Here is a 22,266-nt window from a genome sequence, read left to right as displayed (position 1 = left end):
AAAAGAAGGAAGCGCATACCGTATGCACACCGGTTGTTGTGGGCTGGGCCGAGTCAAAGTCCAGGGCTGTTTTTTAGTCCCAGTCCACCCCTGCCTGAAGGCAAATGTAAAGATCTTTGATTTTAAGTCCCGAACTCATCAACCCCCTGCCCTCACTGACATACAAGCAGAGATCTCCTGCAGGCCGTCAGAGGGCTGTGTAGCAGGACACAGAACCGAGCAGCATAAATTAAGACAACACAGAAGTGCCAAAAACTGCAGTTCCTTGAATGGCCACTTGAGGCCGGCTCCAGAAATGAGTCAATCCCTACAGACCCCGATGTTTAAATGTCCGTCTTTACAGCAGAAGTATCAAACTGTTTTCATCCCAAACTCGTCAAATACCACCGTTTGGTCAGTGATTTTGGGATCAGACACCTGATGCTAAAAGCCAACTTTTGCAGTGGTATGATAAACTGCCGGGCAGCATCAGTTTGTGACGTGACCAGACGGCACATGGCGCAGCAGTACGCATTGCAGATATGCGGACGGACAGCGTCAGTTAATAACATGGCTGGACGGTATGATACATGGTAACGATGTAATAGAAGGAGCCAACACATTCTCACTCTGACCTTGTCACATATCGACGTTTGGTCATGGACTTTCCACGTCAACATATGATGTGCAAGGTACCCTGGGTGCGTTGGTTGTTGACGTTCTGGGACACCGTGTCCAGTTCTGCCTGTTACATGCATTGTCTTCTTTCAAAATACATTTCTGTTTTCACAGGAAATGTTCAGTTTACATACAGTCTCTTTCAAAATAAAAGCACTACAACGGTACAACACTGCAAATTGACGTTTTTTTTCCCTTCAACAACAAACACACATGGTTGGGTTTAGGAAAAAAGAACAGGGTTTGGCTTTACAATCTTACGGGACGCAAACACAAAACTGAAGCTCAGTGTTTGCTGAACCTGCCCCACTCCTCCCGCCTGTCCCAATCGGACTTTCGCTACTTTAACTTTTGTCCTTGTCATGCTGCATTTCCCCTTGATGCCGCCGGACGGCGTTAAACTATAAAGGCAACCGGCCACGTATCATGCCGACATTACAGGATGCCTTTTTTCGTTGGTTTCTGATGCTGAAAGTCAATGCCCAAGCGCCGGATTTCGAAGACTTCAGAGTGAGACCACACTCAGGGAGCTGGAAAGACCCTATAGGGCAGGCGGTAGGAGGGGTCGTGGATGGGTCCAACAAACTCCCAACTTTCACCCAGTGTTCGCTTCCCGTATGAATGTAGAGCTGAACCATTATGTTTTTTCTAAACCAGACCACGTGCTTGGCCTGCACAAAGAAATAAATGTAAATATGCAGTGTAAATATAAGTTTATTTGGAAAAAGATTGTGTGTCTGAGGAGCTGTTAAGTGTACACTTCCTGTGAAAACAGAAAAACAAACTGACACACCGTCCTGAAACATCAAGAAAGACACAGGAGGATACCCAATGCGAAATCTGTAGACGTGACCGGCACTGGCTAAGTGGTGATATTTAATGAGTTAGGATGAAAACACATTGGAAATAAACCTTTTTACAGCCTGGTACAAAAAAAGTTCTGGTTTCTACAAGTAATTTAAACATTAGTGACAACTTTATGAGGGCTCACCTGTTTAACTGTCGCTCCTTCACAGCTCCACCCTCTTGTCCAAATATGGTCACTTATGGCTCCAAAAGATGATGACATCCAAAATGCCAAACTCAAGGCTTCAAAACCTGAGTCCACAAACCAATGTGAGATGTCAGGGCAGCTACGTTTGCTGTTTTATACAATCTATGCACAACACCCATCAATCTCACCAGATCTTAAGAAGCCTGCAAGACACTCTCTGGAGATCCCAATGGAGAACCAGCGACTGGTTGAAGTCTGTGAACCATCCTTAAAACTGCATCAGAAGTGTTTTTTTCTTCTTCTTTTAAAGCTGTGAAGCAGTCAAAGCTCAGAGCCGTCTGGAAACATCACTGAGAACACTTTTGCCTGGTTCGCCTGGGAGCCAGATGAGTCTGCGAGCTTGTGTTTTATTTGCTCTGGCAGATGCGCCTGGCCTCCCTCCGTTTTGGACAGATCACCAGAAACCCAAGGTGGGCCGTATAAATCACAACTGTTTAACGAAGCTGAAACTGTGAAAGACGCTTTTAATCTTTGTGTAAAGAAAAGGAACAAACTCACTGAAAACATGTCGATATACAAACCAAGTATCTATTTAGTTTTGTACTTATGGTACTGTGAACAAGCACTGGGGTTTGTTGCATCAGCAGGATCAGTGTTTGTGTCGTGTGGTCGTCTGTCTGTATGAGATAAATGGATTTTGTATAATTTCTAAAATATCTAATGTAATAAAACTGAAATCTGAAGAAAAGAATCCAAATCTGAAGATGTTTTATATTTTATTAACGATTAAAAGAAAAGTCTGCAACACTTTCTGTGAAGGTCACGTCTCTAATGCAGTACACGCACATTCAGAGGACATTATAATAAACACATAAGGCTTCATAAAACTATTTATAAATATTTATAAACATGCATGAAAACTTTTTATTATCAGCAGTGGACATAAAGTGTTAAAAGTATAATGTGCTATACCTCCATTTCAAAATTACGACACTTTATAAACCTTGTTCTAAGTTTTTATGCATGATTATAAACACTTATAAAGACTTTTATAAAGACTTGTGTATGCATTATGTCTTAAGAATGTGCTTATGATGCATTACAGACATGACCTTCATCAACAGTGTCAATGAGAAGTCTTCTGTACATCAGCACCAAGACAACAACATCTGTTCTGTAGGAGTCATGATGGAATTACGTCAAACATCTTCTAATCAAACACGATCTGCAGGAAAATATTCATAAAAATATCTCCAACATTCACCGTCTGTTCAGGTCCAGGTTCTGATCACATGATGCAGTACAAACATTAACCCCACATGTTCCAGACTGGCCAATCAGCTTACAGAACATCATCATACAAACATTTACAGGAAGCTGCCGCAGCTACAAGACAACAGTCGGTGTTCGGCATTGTCGCCACATCAGTCTGCGTCGAAGAACATTTATCAGACAGTTTTAAAACCCAACCGTTTCATATCTTTGTGAACTGAATCTGTTTGTGTTGTGTCTCAGGTTACAGGACACTGCCATGACATTCTTTTTTTAAAATTTAGTTTTACAACATCTCTTTGATCAAACAATTAAAAAAATAATTTGGCACATTTATCGATTATTTAAAAGACACTGCTGCAGCTTTAGTGAGCACTGTGCACAAATATTACATATGAGTACTTAAACTTTTGACAATTTAAGATCCCTAGATTCTTCTATTGCAGCTGATGATTTCAATATTAAACAAAAAATTGCTTTCTCGTGATTCAGTAAGATCGAACTGCCCCCTCTGTCTACGCAGCAAACCATAGTGAACACTCAAGTAGTCTACTGTCCATTATTACTTGCTTGAATAACATTGATCATCTTGTTACAGTGCAATATTCTGCTGGGAAACCTTGGGTCCTGATATTCATGTAAATGCTACTCGACGCGCTCCACCCACCCGACCACCATTGCAGACCAAGTAAACCCCCTTATGGCAATGGCACTTGTCAATGGCAGTGCCCCCCACCAGCAGGACAATGCACCATGCCACATCACAAAAGCTGCTCAGGAATGACCCAAGGAATGGGACAAAGAGCTCAAGGCATCGACCTGGCCTCCAAATACCCCAGATCTCAATCTGAATGAACATTTGAGGGACGTGCTGGTACTCGAGAGGTATCCCCGATCCACGGTGGGTCCTCCTTGGACCGGACTTGGCTCTGACTTGTCAAAGCATGGACACAGGATCTCTGGAGGGTGTCCTACAGTGTCTGACACCAATGCTTTTGGGTCCTGTGGGTTGTGAGGTGGGGTACGGGGGCGGCAGTAGCTCAGTCCATAGGGACTTGGGTTGGGAACCGGAGAGTCGCCTGTTCAAGTCCCTGTCCGGACCAAAAATATGGAGCGTGGACTGGTAGCTGGAGAGGTGCCAGTTCACCTCCTGGGCACTGCCGAGGTGCCCCTGAGCAAGGCACCGAACCCCCCAACTGCTCAGAGCGCCTGTCATGGGCAGCCCACTCTGACATCTCTCCACTTAGTGCATGTATAGGTCCAGTTTGTGCATGTGTGTGTTCGGACCTGTGTGTAATTGACAACAGAGTGAAAAATTGAATTTCCCCTCGGGGATTAATAAAGTACATATATATATATATATTATATATATATATATATATACCAGCACATCCCACAGATGTTTGAGAGCCGTTTTGTTTGTGTAGCATGGTACATCGTCCTGCTTGGGAGCCACAGCTACTGGGGAGTGCCGCTGCCATAAAGGGGAGGTACCTGGTCTGCACTGGTGTTTAGGTGGGTGGAGCATGTCTGGTGGAACCACATGAAAGCCAGAACCTTAAGTTTCCCAACAGAACACTGTATTGTAACAAGATGATCAATGTTGTTCACGTCACTTGTCAGTGGTTTTAATGTTTTGGCTGATCGATGTATGAATAAATATATTTTTTAGGGATGCCCCTTAAAAGTCAGAAATTCGAATCATCAGTTGACTGAGATTGCTTCAAGTCCAGCAGTCGTTTTTTTTCTAGTCCGAGTGCTGTGCAGTGTACCTTGGGGGACGTTTTGGTCCTCGCATTTTGCTGCAGAGTGAGCGCTCTCAACATTAATGTTACCCTTTGGGACAGGCAACTGGGGATGTGATGCAGCGGCACAGAGAAAGAGAGGCTCTGCATTGTAAGGCGACAAGATAAAATTATCTTCTCTCTTCTGCTTGGAAGTGGCTGCTGCAGATTCAAACCTTTAGACCGGGCAGAGTGAACGCTTAAGTAGTCTCTATATACAGACTCTACATTCAGTGAATGTAGAGCCTGTAGGCAAACCCTGGAGATCTTGCCTCCGGAAGAAGAGCGGAAGAGCCCTGGTTTCCGGTTGTAGGCTGTTTGTAGTCCACGTGATATTGACCAATCGCGTTTGAGCCGGCTGCAGCTGTTGCCAGGTTAAACGGTCCGTGCGGTGAACTAATGAGGCGGAACATAATTGTTGTTACTGCAAACTCTGAATCCATCGCAATGGTTTACTTATATATAAACGGAAGTTGGAAACGGAAATTCGCCTCCTCCGCCCAAATCAAACCAGAATGCCAAAAAATCGGGGGTCTGCCCCCAGAGGCTGTATTGCCGTCTGCCGGAAGTCAGACGGCAAATACAGTCAATGGGTTCAAAGAATGACACTTAAGTGAAACTTAAGTGTCATCACTCACTGATGTTCTGCTTCTCCGTCTCTGCCACAAGTGTGCTCTGCGCTCCAACAGTGCGGGGCTATACATAACTGAACATTTTATATATTCCAACAGTGCTCCTAATGAAAGGTCCAGCTCCAAAAATAGAAAATCTATTAGTGGCAGCAGATGTTTTCATAGTGGCGGACCGCCACAAAGAAATGAATGTGTGGGAAGCCCTGGAGAAGATGTTCTTTGTAACTGGATGCTGCATCTCTAATTAGCTTCATTCATAACTCCATATGAATATTAGCTGACTGGCTGGTCTGGAGCCAATCTCTAAACTTGTAGGTTTACAAGGTTGTGAGTCATGATCACGCAACAAGACTTATAAAATCATGAAATCTACAGCTTTTGTCTAGCTTTCATTTTTAAAAATAAAACATGTTCGACTGAACAAAAACTTGAAAACATAACAAAACACTTGTTGACTCCAAAAATCGCCTGTTGTGACCAAATCAGGGTTAAACGTATAAATGTGGTGCGTTCATGGCTTTGTCTGGAAAATCAGGAAAACCCAACGACAGCTCAACATGATTAAAGTCCCAAACAATTAGCAACCAACACAGCAGCAGTTCCTCTAATGTCCACTAGATGCTGCTGTATTGAAGTGGATGTCCATAGTTTCACTTCTGAACTGGATTATATAGTACAACTTATTTGGGTCTGTATTTAAACACAAATTGTCAAAACTGGGGAAAACTCAACAGCACACCTGGAGCTTTAAGTGTTCACCAAGACAGGTATGTTGGCAGGGGACAGGTGTTACAGTCTTTCACGCTCAGCCGGGCTGGTTGCTCCTTGCTGGTCCCATCTTAGCTCGACTTTGACTCCACCTCTTCTTCCTGGTTTCAGTAAATTACAGGGAGGATATCCGGCGGTAAACGTCCCACCAGACACCTGTCGGGGACAACTCGGTCAGGTGTTCCCAGTCCACGGATCTTTATCCATGTCTTCATCTCCTGTTCAGCTTTCGTCCATCCTGTCGTCCTCCTCTCTGTCGGCCTCTACGCCTTCAGTCCTGCTCTTTACTGTTATCTTCCACTCATCACCGACTTCCTCTCCTATCACTATCCTGGTCTCTCGTCTCTCCTTGCTCACCTCCTTCCTATCCTCCTCTGTCTCCTTTCCTTCCTCCTCGCTGTCCTCCTCTAGTTTTTGAACATCCTCTTTCCTGTCCTCCTCTGTCTGCTTTCCTTCCTCCACACTGTCCTCTAGTTTCTTAGTCTCCTCTTTCTTGTTCTCCTCTGTCTCCTTCCTGTCTTCCACACCTTTGATTGAGTCTTTCCCTTCCTCTACTGTTTCCTCTGGCTGACCCTCTTGATTTGTCTCCTTCCCTTCCTCCTCTGGCCGACCTTGTTCCTTTGTTTCCTTCCCTTCCTCCTCCGGCCGACCCTCTTTCTTTGTTTCCTTCCCTTCCTCCTCTAACTCCTTCCCGTTCTCCGTCCCCTCTTCAACCTCCTCCCCTTCTTCTTCTTTGTCCTCCTGTTTCTCCCCTGAGGTCTCCAGCCCTTCTCCTTGCTCTTGTTCCTCTTTGTCTTGCAGCTCCATCAGCTCAGGAGAATATACCCCAAAAGCTTCAGTCCCTAGAAGGGTCTCTGTCAGGGTCTTGAGGAGGTCCAACTGAATCTCCTCTGGTTTCTGACTCATTGTCTTGTCCTCCTCTCCCTCCCCCTCCTTGTCCTCCTCTTTCTGCCCTGACAGAAGACCCGTCAATTCAAACGACTTCTTCCAAAGCTGTGGGAGTTTGTTCAGGTGTGTCAGGGCTTCGACTGACCAGTCCACCAGTAGCTGGGCGACATTTGCTTGAAGCTGGTGGGGAGACGCCTCCTCTAACTCCTTCGGGTTTCCAGCCGCAAACTCTGCCCAGCGTGACAGCAGAAAGCGCTGGAGGACTGGCTTCATGCACATCTCCAGGGGCTGAAGATGGAAGGAGCAGCCTCCAGGAATCACCGCTGGAAGGGTACCCGATCCGCTGATGGTGGTGAGGAATGAATCTCCCATGTGTTCCCGGTGTCGGTCCAGGACCAGCATTGATTTACTGGGCTGAATTGAGCTAGTAACATGCTGTAGCCAAACCTTGTTAGTCCAGACCTCCAAGGCTTCTTCTACTAACAGAGTCTCTGGGCCCGCCTCAAGCAGGATGAACTCTGGCAGCGCTTTTTCAGACAATTGCCTGTTTGCCACCACCAGGGACGGCAACATGGTACCATCTGCCAGCGCTGTCAGATAAACAGTGACCAGAGGTACAGACCCAGTGAGTTCCAGGGCCTCAGAGCAGCGAGACTTGTCCTGAACTAGCCTCAAATCAACAAAGAGACACAACTCATCCATCACAGCTACAGTGTTTTCTGACAGCTTGTTGACCTGGATGATCTTCTTGGTGAATTCCCTAAAGGTCTTGATCTTAGCCTCCAGGGAAAGCGGCAGAGTGCGTGCCAGCGTGGCCTCCCTGCCAATGCTCCGTACACCTAGCCGATGCTGCAGCATGAAGCTCACTGCCCAGTCATAGGAAATGCGGAATGAGTCACTGAAACCTCCCTTCTTCTTCAGCGTGGAGGCTTTGTGGAAGAGGTTGCTTTCAGTGATTGGAAGCTGCTGCTCACGCATGGACAGCACCCAGGCCACCATACGGTCGCCGCCGTTGGCATCCACCTTCTGCTCCTGTTCAGTTTGCTTTAAACGCTTCCTTGCCTCCTTCAGCCAGGAGTGGATGAGCTGCGTTTCGGTTGAAAAGACCCTCGATGCTTGCCGGAGTCCATCACACAAAGCGAACAGGGCGATCCTGAGCTGACGGGCGGTGAGGAAATCATCACGCTCTTTAGAGGCAGACGAGATGGTAGATGATTGGGCATGGCCGTTAGTTGTTGATATCAGGTTAGACATAGGATGTTTTACTTCTTTGATAAATTCTTTTTTATCATCTTCAGTTTCTTCATCAATGTCATCGTCATCATCGAATCTCTCGTCATCAAAGTCCAGGTCCTCCACAGGGGCCATCGCATCGTCCATTTTGTCCTTCACCACCTCCCTCACCTCGATTGCTCCACTGAAGACAGAGAATAAAATGAACATTGATCAGTATATAAATTGTCCAAGGTGAGAGCACAGCAAAAAAAAAAAAAAAAAAAAAATCACACAAGAAGACAAAGCACTTTTGTTTCATTAAACTCTTCAACTCAACATTGTTCATGAAAGCTGTTCTTGAACCATATGGAGTACATGCACTGTTTGTCTCTTTTGAGGGGTAACACATTCAAGGCTCCCCCAAAGAGTCAGAATCACTGTATGTGCTACTGACATTGAGGAATGGGGATAGTTTATACTCCCTTTATGTACAAAATTGATACATCCATTTCAAATGTTTTCAATGTCACAGCCCTCATTCTTCTGTGTCTGTTATGACATAGATACAACCGATAAGCTGTGGCTCAGAGGTAGAGCGGGTCATCCACCAACTGAAAGATCAGCGGTTTGATCCTGGGCTCCTCCAGGCTGCATGTCTAAGTATCCTTGAGCAAGATGCTGAACCCCAAATTGCTCCCAATGGCTGTTCCATCGGTGTGCGAGTGTGTTAAAACTGAGTAGCAGGTGGCACCTTGTATGGTAGCCTCGGCCACCAGTGTATGAATGTGTGTGTGAATGGGTGAATGTGACTCGTAGTGTAAAAAGCTTTGAGTGGTCACTAGATGACTAGAAAGGCGCTATACAAATGCAGGTCCATTTACCATTTACCATTTACGAGAGGGCAGAATCCCAAGTTTCACACAACACAAATGAGGCGATGGTGGAGGTTGTAATTATGTGAAAAAAAAAAGGGTGAATATTCATTGTTGCTAATACCATATATCTATTGTTATTCCATTATATGTTTGATGAAAGAAACTACATCAATATAATGTAATTTGGATTTTGTGTTTCTGTTTTACAAATACCATGAAGTGACTTCTCAACCATTTGGTAGAGGCCTATCTTTTATAAACTATGGGGTCTGTCAGGAGAAAAAACATTTGACTTTTGTTATTATTGGCCCAGAGAAATAAAAAATGCAAAGAAAAAAACCTCTGCATACATCTCTTTGAGCAGCAGTTTGCAACCTTTGGTATCACTAGTATCTTTTTTTTCTTTTAGTGTGGCCCATGCTCCTCCGCTAACATGAAGAGGGCAGGGTTTTATGACCCCATACTGTCGTCAGCCACCAGGGGGCAATTGAGAAGTTATGGCTTCACTTGTTGGGAGCTGATATGTCGTCCATCGTAATTATACAGTCTATGAGGGAGACTCACGACTTAACCCATTGGGAGGAAAAGCTGCGGGCCACAGATGACGCACATTTTAGTTGACAAGATGTTAAAACATTTTTATTCAGTGTATACAAAATAATACAACATTTCAGTGTATAGGCTACACATTTTTACAATTGGGGAATGTAAGAACCACTCCCGGAGCCATAGGTTGCCGACCTGTTTAAGAAGCTTTCATGGGAAGAACAGAAGATATAAATAGTAACTCAGTCAGCCATCTCACCACCACTTTTTTCTAAAAAAACCCCAAAACAATCCATATCAGGGTTTCACAAACCACTTCAGGATATTTTCATGATCTGATCATGACATTAACCAATAACTGTATATAAAGATCGTGTCTCCACCTTGTCTCACTGTACAAAAATGAAGCCAAAATATCAAAGATTCGGACACTGCCATCTTGTGTTAACGAGTCTGTGCAGTAGCATTCTCTGCAGTAGAGTTATTATAGTTCAGTATTTTCACAAGTTTTTATTTCTATTTTTCAGTTTAGTTTCAGTTGGTTTCCAGAGTGTGTTTGCTCATTTCAGGTTCATTTTTTGAAGCAGGCTGGTGCGTGGCATGTTTCCACATCTTACCTCACTGGAGCAATACCATGTACCAGGCTGCTTCAAAACCTTCACCATCATCCCTATCCCCCAAAAGAAACAAGGATCACAGGACTTCACGACTACAGACATATCTCCCTGTCCTCAGTGGTTCTTTAGTTCTTTAAGCACCTTGTTCTGTCTAATTTCAAAAACAACCCACTCCTGGATCCAATACATATCACCTATAGAGCCAACAGGTATGTAGACAGTGCAGTCAACATGGCCCTCCTTTTCATCCTCCAGCACCTGAACTCCCCAGGAACCTACGCCAGGATCCTGTTTGTGGACTTCCTATTAGACTTTCTGTCTGATAGGAAGCAGCACATGAAGCTGGGCAAACACATCTTCTTTCCTCTGTATACCGACGGCTGCAACTCCAGTCACCAGCCTGCTAGCTCTCAGTCAGCTCATCTCTAGTAGGGATGAGTCTGCGCACCATTGTGAAATTGACATCTTAGTGACAACAATTCAGAACTAAATGCCCGCAAGACAGTGGAGATGATTGCTGATTTCTGTCAGAACACAGCCCCACCTGCCCTCATCACTCTGTGTGACTCCCCAGTCAACCATTTGGAGTTCTTCCACTTTCTGGGCTCCTTCATCACTCAGGAACCTTAGGGGGTGATCACACCGAGATGAAATGCTAGAAACGCGACGCCAGTAAAACCATTGTTTTCCTATGATACGGCGCGTCTGACCGGCATTCAAGAGTCTTTTTAGACAGGTGTTTTTCTGGCATCTTTTTAGACGCATTTTTGTAAACGCTTCTTTTTAGACGCACGTAGACGCTGAAAAGTTAAAATATTTTCAACTTTTTGAGCATCAGACGCCAGTAGCTAGCGCGCATTGAATAAGCGCTTCCAGCGTTTCAAGCGTCTTTGAAGTGTCCGCGTCTCTAGTGTCTCATTTCTGTGTGATAACCCCCTTAGGTGGGAGCTGAACATTAGCTCACTCAAAAAGGCACAGCTCAGGATGTACTTCCTTTGGCAGCTGAAGAAGTTCAACCTTCCAAAGACAATGATAGTGCATTTCTACACTGCCATCACCAGATCCATCCTCATCTCCTCCATCATCATCTGGTACGCTGCTGCCACCACAAAGGACTAGGGCAGACTGCATCTTATCATACCCTCTCCTGAGAAAGTGATAGTAGTATAGTAATAGTGTAGTAATCTTACTGCAGTATTGAGTTTCCACTGTGCGACCAATCGCAAGCAGTGCCATTAATAACCAAAACATCTGACGTGCACTTTGATCTTTTAATTTGGCCCATTAACATGGACGGAGCAGGGTTAATGACCTATACAACCAGCCAGCTACCCGGGGGTGATCGATCAGTTATGGCCTCACTTCTGGGCAAATGTTGCCCATCTTTAATATACAGTGAAGTAAATGAATAATGAAAACAATCATTAGAAGTGTGCTCAGTGTGGGAAGCAGACTACCTCATATACATCAAATTTAAGAACAACTGATATCAGGTGCAGTAAACTGCTTCTTTCATCACCGCTCCTCCTGGTGGACAGAATAATTCTTGCAGCTGGTTTCCACACATGGTACTTGGGGGCATTACGAGTCAGTCCCACGTTCACTCCATCACCACGGGGGATCTCGTTCCAGCCAAAGACCGAGAAAGGTCCCAGTGGTGATCTGCCCAGCCAAAGGGAAATTATAAATAGCTGTGTCTTGGAGTTTTCAAAATAAAATAAAAATTGGAGACTCCATAGAACCCTTGGTAACCATGGTTGTATACCTAGAATAAAAAGGCGACTAGTCTAAAACGCACATTCGTAATTTTGGGCTTTAATTAAAGATAACACTTAGAAATATCCCATCTCATGTTCAGATTCACTGTCAGTATTGCTGACACACCGCAGCTGAAGCAAAAGCAAACTACACTTTGTGCATATAAAAGAGTCACAAAGTGTTTGTGGTTAAAAAGCAGTTTTTACAGAAATTAACACAAAACAATTCATTTTCATTCACAGGTTTCACAATGATACTTTTTACAGTTTTTGCGCATCATGCCAGGTATTGTAGCAGTCACGACCGGGAATTAAGCACAACGGCACATCACAGGAGGAGCACTTCACGGGTGTCTTCATTTGGCAGTGCCTGCACTTCAGCCGACCGGTGGTGCTGTGCCCACTGATGTGCACTGGCCTGTGATGTGGTGCGTCAGGAGGTGGTGGTGGTTCATCAGCGGTAGACCCTGCCTCTGCCAGCTCCTGAGCGAGGGTTTCTCTGAACACCTTTTGAGTCTTAGGTAGCCATCCTTGAACCTTTGCAATTTCTTTGTGGAGGAGAAAGGCATTCACGATTGCAATGTCCAGGAAATGATAAAAGAACCACTTATACCACTTCCTGGTCTTGTGGAGGATTGTGTAGTACCTATCCAGGCTGTCATTGAGATCCACTCTACTCGTGCACCTGGATGAACAGAAAAAACATAACATTGAGAAAAATAAATCAAAACATAAATATCAAGCACACAAATCACTACATTGCAAAGGGCATGAAACACAGTTGAATGCACACTACGTACCGGCTGTAATCCTTCACTGCTAGTGGAACAGGGATGTTCTTCAGCACAGAGTGCCCATCAGCACCTTGGACTCTCCTTTGCACTATGTCCTCCTCATGAGCTGTGTGGAGTGTTGAACAAATGAAGATGTCCCTCTGGTTTCGCCAATGGACAAAGAGGACGGAGTCCTTCCTGATCCACCGTATACTTCCGCAGGGAGACTTTGAGTCCAGACTGTTGTCGTTTGTTTTGGGGTATTCAATTCTGTTTCTGCGGATGGTTCCACACGCCCAGATCCTCTTATGAAGGAGGTCACGGAAAAGGGTGGAACTTGTGAAAAAACTGTCGACAAAGAGCTTGTAGCCGGTGCCCAGCCTTTGTGTGTCCATTAGCTCCATCACTGACTCATAACTGAGTCCCTTGCCACTGTTGCCCTGGATGTTTCCCTTGTGGACAAGGAAGTCCCACGTATAACCACTCTTGGAGTCCACCAAAATAAAGAGTTTATATCCCCTGCAAACAGGCTTATCTTTCACATACTGTTTTAGCCCAGTGTGGGAGCTGGGGGCAACCATTCGCTCATCAATGGCAATTTCCTGGTTAGGATGATAGCTCTTTTTGCAGGCTTCCCTCATCTCCTTATAGAGGGGCTTTATTTTGCAAAGATGATCAAAGGCTGCTGTGCCTCTCCTCCTCCTGTTAGCAGCCTCCTTCACTGAGCTACTGAGGTGAAGGGACTTGCAGATCCTCTCAAACATCTTACTGGTCATTACCCCTCTTGGGAACTTCAAGCTATAGAGGTTACCCCCTCGCCAATAATCAGTATATGTGGGGCATACTACTACACCCATGAAGATGACCAAGGACATGAATGAAAACATGTCCTGTAATGTCAGATCGATCCATGGGTCGGCGCGTGTTGAGTGGTGCCTCAAGCCAAAGTCATTGGTGTTTTGAATTATTGTCTTTAAAATAGAGTTAGTAAAAAAGAGCTGGAAAAGCTGCAGGGCCGTGTATGGGTATGAACATTTGAGCTGGGGTCCTGGTGGACGGGAGGGTTTGAAGGTGGGCTGTGGTGGTGTTATGTCTAGGTCGTCAGCATCATTCCATTTCTCTCCAGATGTACTGGTTGACAACCTAGTTTGACTGTGGCTGCCTCTCCATCTCCCTCTCCCTCGTCCTCGTCCTCGTCCTCTGCCCCGTCCTCTGCCTCTTGGTCTCCTGCTGGCACTACTTCTTGAGCGATTTGGGGAATAGGACTCCTCTCCTGATGAGGTACTGTCCTGCTGCTCCTCTGTACGTGGCCGCTTGCTAACTGGAGAAGTATCCGGTTCCCAACTTGTATCTGAATCTTCATCAGATGATTTTCTACTATGTGGAAATAAAGAAACAACACTTAGTCATTTGCCAAACTAGACAAAAAATTCCATCATTAAAACTTTACCATCTTCTCTACATTCTACTTGATCCACTTGGTGCCTCACACGTCAGCTGTGCACACAGTAAAAGTTGATCGGTTAACTGCTAAGAATATTTCTGACTGTTATGTAGACCAGTCTATAGGTTGATTTTGCTTCTCTTCAATTTACTGCACCAATCAGGTCTGTTGAGAGCTAACCAGCAATCGAGTGTGCAAGCACCTCTATTCTGAGCCACAAACACTGTTTAGTATTGTTAATTATCACTTGTAGCACCGTTAGCATGGCTAGCAGTGCTAATATAGTTAAACAGTGCTAAAGGAGTTTTGCGGCTCAAAATGAAGCTGCTCACTCTCTGGAGTTACCTGGGGGAGACCGGAAGGTGGCAGCAACCCCACAGCAATGGCATCCTGCCACCAGGATAGCGTTTCCAGTGGTGATCACAAATGAGTGGCGCCTCTAGCTAGCTCCCATCAGATCCAGTTGGTGCACAGAGCTGAGCAGCTAAGGCTAACGTTAGCTGACAAGTGGAGACTGGAGGGCTGGCAGTGGACACTATGCTTTCAGAGGGTGTGTTGTGGGCATGATATTTCTGCACGCTTACGCAGTTAGCTGGCTAGCCAGGACAAAAGAGATTCCCATACGTGTATGAAACAATTGCTCAGCAGATGATGAACTGAACTGAGGGGTAACCAAAACAAAGCACATCTTGATGATGTTACTTTAAGTGACTTGCTATTCAGTGCAAGACCTATGAAAACATGAAGATTCTCAAATGTTCCAGCAGTACCAGCCCATCTATCTCCTCAGTCACAAAGAGCTTGTTGGCAGGACCAGTCCTGCATCTCTAACGCGTTAAAATACAGAAGGATCCACTTAACTCACTACTGACGTGTCCAGGGTATGCACCCTGCTATTCCCCTGATAACATTATACTGTGAACAGCAAAGCCATGTTAAAATCATCAGGAGAGCAAGTTAGCTGTTAGCAACCGGTAAGCAGCAAAGTCCTGTGTTGTGTTTAGCTGAAGGAGCTAACGGCTGGTAGAGCTATAGTAAATAACATACTATCAAAGCTAACAGCTGACTAAGCTACACACAGCAGAACTGAGAGTTTCTGTACAGAGGACACTGAAGTGTTAAATAGTGGACTGCAGTTTAATTTGAAAAGACAAGTTTACACTAAAATGTGCTGAAGTACTTCAGCTGAGTACAGTTAGGTGGTAAAAGGACTTTGAATTTGGAGTTACAGACACCTCTGTCAGAGATGGAAATAACCACATACATTTACTCATGCTCTGCACTGAAGTACACTGCAGAGGTCCTTGTACTTTCTTAACAAAAGGTGTACGTAGCTGTTATAGATTACAAACTGCTCCACTTAAACTAGGGATATCAGTTTAATTTAATTTTGCTTTCCGAAGCCTGACACCCATTAACGGTTAAAAATACTGGGCCATCTTGGTTGAAATGCCTTTTCAGTGTTGCACAGAGGTCGGGAACAGTGCCTGTGGAGAGGCAGACTGGGATGATGGTTCCCATTTTTAAAAAAAGGGACTAGCGGGAGTGCTCTAATTACCGGGGAATCACACTGCTCAGCCTCACTGGGATAGTTTATTCCAGTGCGCTGGAAAGGAGGCTTTGACCGACTGTCGAGCCTCAGGTTCAGGAGGAGCAGTATAGAGTCCATGCTGGCTGTGGAACAGTGGACCAGCTCTTTAGTCCATGCTGGCTGTGGAACAGTGGACCAGCTCTTTACTCTTGCAGGGCTGCTGGAGGGGTCGTGGGAGTTTGCTCATCCAGTCTACTTGTGCGTTTTGGACTTGGAGAAAGCTTACAACTGCATCCACCTTGAAGTCCTGTGGGGGGTATTGCTGGAATACAGGGTGTCGTGGTTGCTGCTACGACCCATCCAGTCCTTGTATAACCAAAGTAAGAGCTGTGTTTGTATACTTTCCAAGTCAAACACTTTTGCAGTGGGTGCTGGCCTCTGCTAGGGTTGTCCTTACCATTGATCCTCGTTGTGATATTCATGGACAGGATCTCAAGGCACAGCCAGTGGAACAGTGTCTGGATGGGCTGGATTGCATCTCTGCTCTTTGCAGATGATGTAGTTCTGTAGGCGTCATCACACCATGACCTCCAGCATGCACTGGGGCGGTTTGCAGCCGGGTGTGAAGCAGTCGGGATGAGAGTCAGCATCTCCAAGTCTGAGGCCATGGTTTTCTTCTGGAAAATGATGGATTGCCCATGCTGGGTTGGTAGAGTTAATGCCCCACGCAAAGGAATTAAAGTATCTTGGGGTAGTTGTGATTGGGTTGCCTACTGGGCGCCCTCAGTTAGCCCTCAGTCCAACTGGTAGGAGGCTCCTAGGCAGACCCAGAATATGATTTTTTTTTTATATATATCTCATCTGACCTTGGAATGCCTCGGGATCCCCAGGAGTAGCTGGAAAACGTTGTTGAGAAGAGGGACGTCTCGGGTACCTTACTCAGCCTGAGTGGGGCTGTGTCCTCAGAGGTGAAGTTTTAATGTTATGTTTGTCTTTTATTTTATTTTCTGCTGGCTTTGCTGACAAACAACCAACTAGCTGCATTAGCATGCGGAAACATAGTACCCATTGTCCACCCTCTGGTCTCCACTGGTTAGCTGGCCTTAGCCGCTCTGCGCAACATCTGGGAGTTAGCTGGCTGGCAGCATTGCTCATTACAGAGTTTTCCACAAGCATCGACTGTCAGCAGGATAGCCAGACATTGAGACATTTCCAGCCAACTACTATCTTTCTGTTTCAAATCACGTCATTGTCACCTTTTTATTGATTTTGGTCGCTCTTAGCTAAGTTTTAACCAGAAAAAAGATTCTAGTCAACTCTTAAGTTATCAGAGAGACAAGTTGAGTTAACGTTAGCGGTAGCTCCAGTCCGTCCCCCCCCCCGCTTGGAGGTCTTCTGTCAACCGAAGAGTGTCAGAGAAGCCCATCTTGGCCATATCCCAGTCTGGGTCTGATTGTTTTGGAGAAGAGGAGACCTCTGCGGATTATTTGGCTGCCTTTGATTTTGAATGCATTTTCATTTTGCAAAGTTTATTTTCATTCCTGGAGAGATAACGTTAGCTACCGAGGTGGCTGATTTTACACTCTGATTCCATCACTGCAGCTCAGAATAATATGATATACCTGTGTGATGAGAACTGAAAATAAAAACCGAAAGACCATCTGAACATTTCATGCACTAATGGAAAACTAACTCATTCACTATTGCTGCTAGAAACACCGTTGTGGTGGCTGGACTGCATTGCTGTGGAAACAATTTGGCCATCATTAAGTCTCCCCCCAGGTAGCTCTGGTGAGCAAGCTGCTTCATTTTGAGCCGCAAAACCCAGTAACATTGTTAACTTGCACCACTAGCCTGCTTACAATGCTAACGGTGCTAACAGTGATAACATGATTAACAATAAAAGGGGATTTTGCAGCTAGAAATGAAATTGCTTACTTACAGTGAGACCTGTGGGGAGACCTGAGGGTGGGCGCAACGTTTCTCCAGCAGCGCTGTTAGGTTGGACCGCTGTTACTAGTGGTAATTGCTGAATGACTGGCGCTAGCTAGCTCCCACCAGACCCAGGTGGCGTACAGTGCAGTAAACTGAAGGGTAGCAAAATTAACTTACAGAACGGCATGTGTAACTGGTCAAATATATTCTGGGCATCCCTAAAGATAACAAAAGTGAAGAAACAATATTTTGATTTTTGAATGGCTAACATTGACTTAGGGATGGTTTAAATTGTTCTTCAGAACGGTTTTGGTATGGTGGTGAAAAGTTAGTCTGGAGCCCTGCCCCAAGAGGTCAGCAGGCTCAGTGTGAAGGACACGGGGAAAGACAGTCTACAATATGTGTATCCATAACTTAAACTAAAGCTTAGTTACATTGAAATGTACAGTAATATATACACTATATTGTTATAATTATAATAATAAAATACTTACTTGTCAAGAGTAATGTCTCCTTCCTGCAGAAACATTGCCAATGCCTTGGAGTCAACAGACAGCATTTTGCTCTCTTCGTCAGATATTTCGATGCTTTCACAAGGAGTATATTCTTCCAGCGCTGCTTGGAGTGTATAATTCATTTTCCCTGTACTTTTCACCATTATTCCTCTCCAAAGTCTCCAAAACTCTCAGAACCCACACTTTTTGCCTTTTACAAACGAACACAAATGGCACTGGCAGCAGGTAGTTCTCCCTTTACGCGCAGACTTCCTTGTTGTGGCTTTAAATCAACCCACTGATACTGCATATCTTCATTTTCGGAATGTCATTGGCTATATAAAGTGTCAGTCATTAGCACATCAGTTAATATTGGCTTGGTGTTAACATTAATGAAGAGGGTCAGGCACTTCCTTTCGACAGCTCTTGTTGGCTATTGTAGACTATGGACAGGACTTGGAAGCTCCTATTGAGTCAAGCGAGGTGTCAATCCAAAGGTCAGAGCGCAGTCGCCGTTCTCATACCAAGATATTGGTAATGTTATTGCAAACAGGAGATATGATGGAGAATATGTGGAAAATTAGGTACATCTGCCGGCTAAATTGAAGTAATCCAACAGCAGTCTGTAGGTATTGTTGATCTAATAATGTTTTGCTGGATTGGATATCTGGACCTTTGCTAATGTATCAGGATCCTTTCTGTTGGAATGTTATTGTTCAGTGGATCATAATGAGGCTTCATGGGTGAATTTGTTTATTTGATGGTGGTCTGAGCTGTGGATTGTACCTGCTGTTGTGACTGTGTCTTGAAATGGTTTGCATCATTCGAAAATTCGAAGTTTTCCAGACACGTCAGATGAGTTACAGGGCTCCAGACTAACTTTTTACATCGATTGCACAGATACACCCAACGCTTTCATTTGGGTGCACCCAAGAACTTTCACTGGGCCTTTCTGCGCTGCAATAATACATTTTAAGTTACTTTTTAGGATAGTTTCCTTATACATCAGCAACTTTTTAACACATAATGTAAATGCAAATGCTGAAGATGTTGGGTCAGGATTGGGCATTGTACTGAGGACAGGGTTGATGATGTCGGGTCTGGGCTGGGCCAGAGACTGATGTAGCGAGCATCACAGCGTATTTATTGACAAAAAAGGTCAACAATCCTCTTCATTATGAATTACTGGTATGTTTTAAGGTTACAATGTCGCTCGAGGGGGAGCACAGTGTGGTTTCACAAATACACACCCAGACACGACATGTAAAGCTCACCAGTGAAACCAATAAAAATAATTAATTGCACTGATTTTTGGTTGCATGTGCGACTAAAATGGTCTCACTCTGGAACCTTGAGTTACCACTTAAATACAGCATGGCTGTGTACCTAAGTTTTATTACATCAGCATGTTCCGAAATTAACAGCATATTAAATAAATAAGGGGAATAAATGTTGTATGTGGATAGATTAAAGGAAAAAGATTACCTTATTTTGTCCTTGATAAATCCAACTTTTGCTGATCCTGTTATAAACATCAAACATCTGTTGTCAGAATCTTTAATCATGCAAAGTCAAACAGTTACAAATAAACTTCTTAACCTTTTGAAATTAATTGTTTATAATACGGACCTTTGTTTACAGGTGACAGGCCGTGATATTCCCAGAAGCAGTTGGACTGATTGCACAGGTTTGCTTGACAGATGACGCAGCCGTACACACTCTCATGGCGGATGTTCTTCAAGTTGCAGTTTTTGCACCTCTTGGAGATTGCGCTAAGCTTCACCATCCTGTGTCTTTCTTTAACCTTTTCCTCTGGTGCCTCCACCCTCATCCCGCGCGAGCTGGCAATCTCCATGGTCTCAAAGTATTTCTGAGCACATTTGGCGAGCTGGTTTCCCAATCGCTTTCTGAAGTTAACTTGAGTAAAAAGGCCGTCTTGCACCCAGGCCGGTGGGTTCTCTTTGCGGCTCTCCCGCAGCACGATGAAGGCGTTGACAATGCTCAGGTTGACCAGAAACCAAAAGAGGCTGCGCCAGTGTCGGTCCTGAGGGATTCCTCCCAGAGGGTTGCAGGCTAGCAACTGTTTGCAGATGTCAACCCCTCGCATGTTCTCCTGCAGGAGGCTGAAAGCTATGGGGCGGGCAATGGGGTCCAGTTCACCCGCTTTGGTCTGAGACCTCCTCCAAACAGTGTCCTGTTCACCTGGAGCTGCATTAGTTGACAGGCAGCCCATCTCTTTAGTGTCCCTCCAGCGAGTGGCCAGCAGGGGGCCAAACTGTTTCTGCAGGAAGTCCCCAGGTTTCTCAAGCTGGCCCTCCTCCCACAGCTCTTTGGGCAGGATGGAATTACGTGGAGGGAAGGAGCTGGAGGCATAGATGCCCTGGTCCAGAAGCTTCTGCATGAGTGGGACAGACATAAGCGAATTAGCCAGGTAAAGTTGGTGGTGTTTGTCCTCCAGATCCTTCACCAGCTCCGGCACCACAGTGAAGCCCGGCTCCTGGCCCACCTTCTCCCCCACCTGGATGAAGAAGCGGTGGCAGTAGCCGGACTTGGAATCACAGAGCAGCCACACCTGAGGTTGGGTCTTTGGATTCCCTTTGGCATTGCAGCGCTCCTCCTCCAAGCTGGGCAGCAGCGCTCTGTCGATGCTCAGGCAGCAATTCGGCTTGTAGGCGTCCCACATAGCTCCACCCAGAATATCCAGCATCTGCCTGAAGATGTGCAGCGGGTCACTGGGGTTGCTGATGCCACGATACTCATCTGTGGCAAAGCTGCCCATGCGGATACTGGCAGCAATCTGCTTGAAGCGTTTGAAGCTCATGGCGCGGTAGAAGGTATAGCTATTGTCGTAGTGATTCCAGGACCAGTAATGTGAAAGGTCAGGAAGATTCTGGATCCCCATCAGAATGACCAGGCCGATGAAACCTTTGATCTCATGGGTTGTGACAGGGACCCAGTCTGGGTAGCAGGCGCCCAGGAACTGAGAGGTCTTGACATGGGTGTTGGTCTCATTGGTGATCAGCTCTACGAGTGCTGAAGGAAAGAGCAGGTTAAAGAAGTCGATGGCGTCCGTGTTCTTGGACAGGAAGTGACGAGGCCCACTGGTCTGTGTGAACGACATGATGGGGGACTTGGAGCTGTTGCTCTCTGATGGATTTTTCCAACACTCTGCTAACCTCCAGGATGGATCAGGCAAGTCCTTGTTCTGGGCTGTTTCCCTTTCTTCTGAGTGCTGATCTTCACTGTGGCAGAACTGGATATCAGGTTCAATGTAGGCTGAAAAGAAGAGACAAATTAACTTTGATTTATCATTTTTCTGGTAACATCAATATCAAAACAAATTCAGTGTTCCTTATAACTAACTTAAAACTCAAAGATCTGTAGAGACTTTTCAAATCTCCTGCAGCACAATCCATTTCTTCACTGCTGATCTGGTTTCAGTAAGTGTCGAACTCTCGGTTTCTCCACAACAGAACATCTACCCAGCTAGTCGAGACAAACAGGGAGTGGTGCTGCAGCAGCGCCTGATGGAGGTACGCCATAATTGTATTGAAAACCCACACTGACATGGGGAGAACATGCAACTCCACACAGAAGGGCTTCCCCAGGGTTCAAACCCCGACCCATCGTTGCTTTTTTATTGCAAAGGCAAATTTGAAAAATATATTAATATAAAAATATTTTAATTCTTCAGTTTAAAGTATGATTAAATATATAATTCTGAATACATATAACACTATTAACACGTTTATTTAATAAATAAAACCTCACCCAACTATAATAACACTAGAAAGTTACAATACAGTAATACTACTACTACTACTGCTTCTAATGACCAATAATTGTCTCCATAACTCAGGAGAGACTCAGCAGGTGGACATTTCTTCATTATCGGTTAAAGAGCGGCTGAGCTCGTCACAACAATGAGAATATAGCTGGTCAACCTTGACAGTCCACCTTAAATGAGTCTGGTCAGGTTCCAATGGGAGGCTAACTTCGCTAACGAACTTCAAGGCGAACCATCTTCACTTTCATCAGCAAGGGGCAAACAACACACTCGAGCTTGGCTTGGCTCTTGAGTTTA

At 45.0% G+C, this 22,266-nt stretch overlaps 1 protein-coding gene across 4 annotated transcripts in view; it reads right to left on the bottom strand.

Moving 5' to 3' along the window:
• Positions 1 to 2,414: 2,414 nt before the first annotated feature.
• The window catches only part of pogzb (pogo transposable element derived with ZNF domain b), a 39,081-nt gene continuing 19,229 nt past the window's right edge, over positions 2,415 to 22,266 (bottom strand). For 2 of the 4 annotated variants that reach the window (XM_033641391.2, XM_033641392.2), the window contains exons 17-19: positions 19,812 to 21,458; positions 19,668 to 19,704; positions 2,415 to 8,412 (exon numbers count right to left, since the gene is read on the bottom strand). In XM_033641391.2, the coding sequence (XP_033497282.2) occupies positions 6,330 to 8,412; positions 19,668 to 19,704; positions 19,812 to 21,458 (3,767 nt within the window). In that variant the 3' untranslated portion in view covers positions 2,415 to 6,329. Of the gene's footprint in view, positions 8,413 to 9,702; positions 12,691 to 12,805; positions 14,156 to 19,667; positions 19,705 to 19,811; positions 21,459 to 22,266 lie in introns of those variants that run through there. The other 2 variants (XM_033641393.2, XM_033641394.2) reach the window with 2 other exon arrangements.

The sequence above is a fragment of the Epinephelus lanceolatus genome, chromosome 10, assembly GCF_041903045.1.
Source record: "Epinephelus lanceolatus isolate andai-2023 chromosome 10, ASM4190304v1, whole genome shotgun sequence".
NCBI lineage: Eukaryota > Metazoa > Chordata > Actinopteri > Perciformes > Serranidae > Epinephelus > Epinephelus lanceolatus.
The sequence above is the reverse complement of the archived record's forward strand: the minus strand, read 5'-3'. Positions and strand labels throughout refer to the sequence as shown.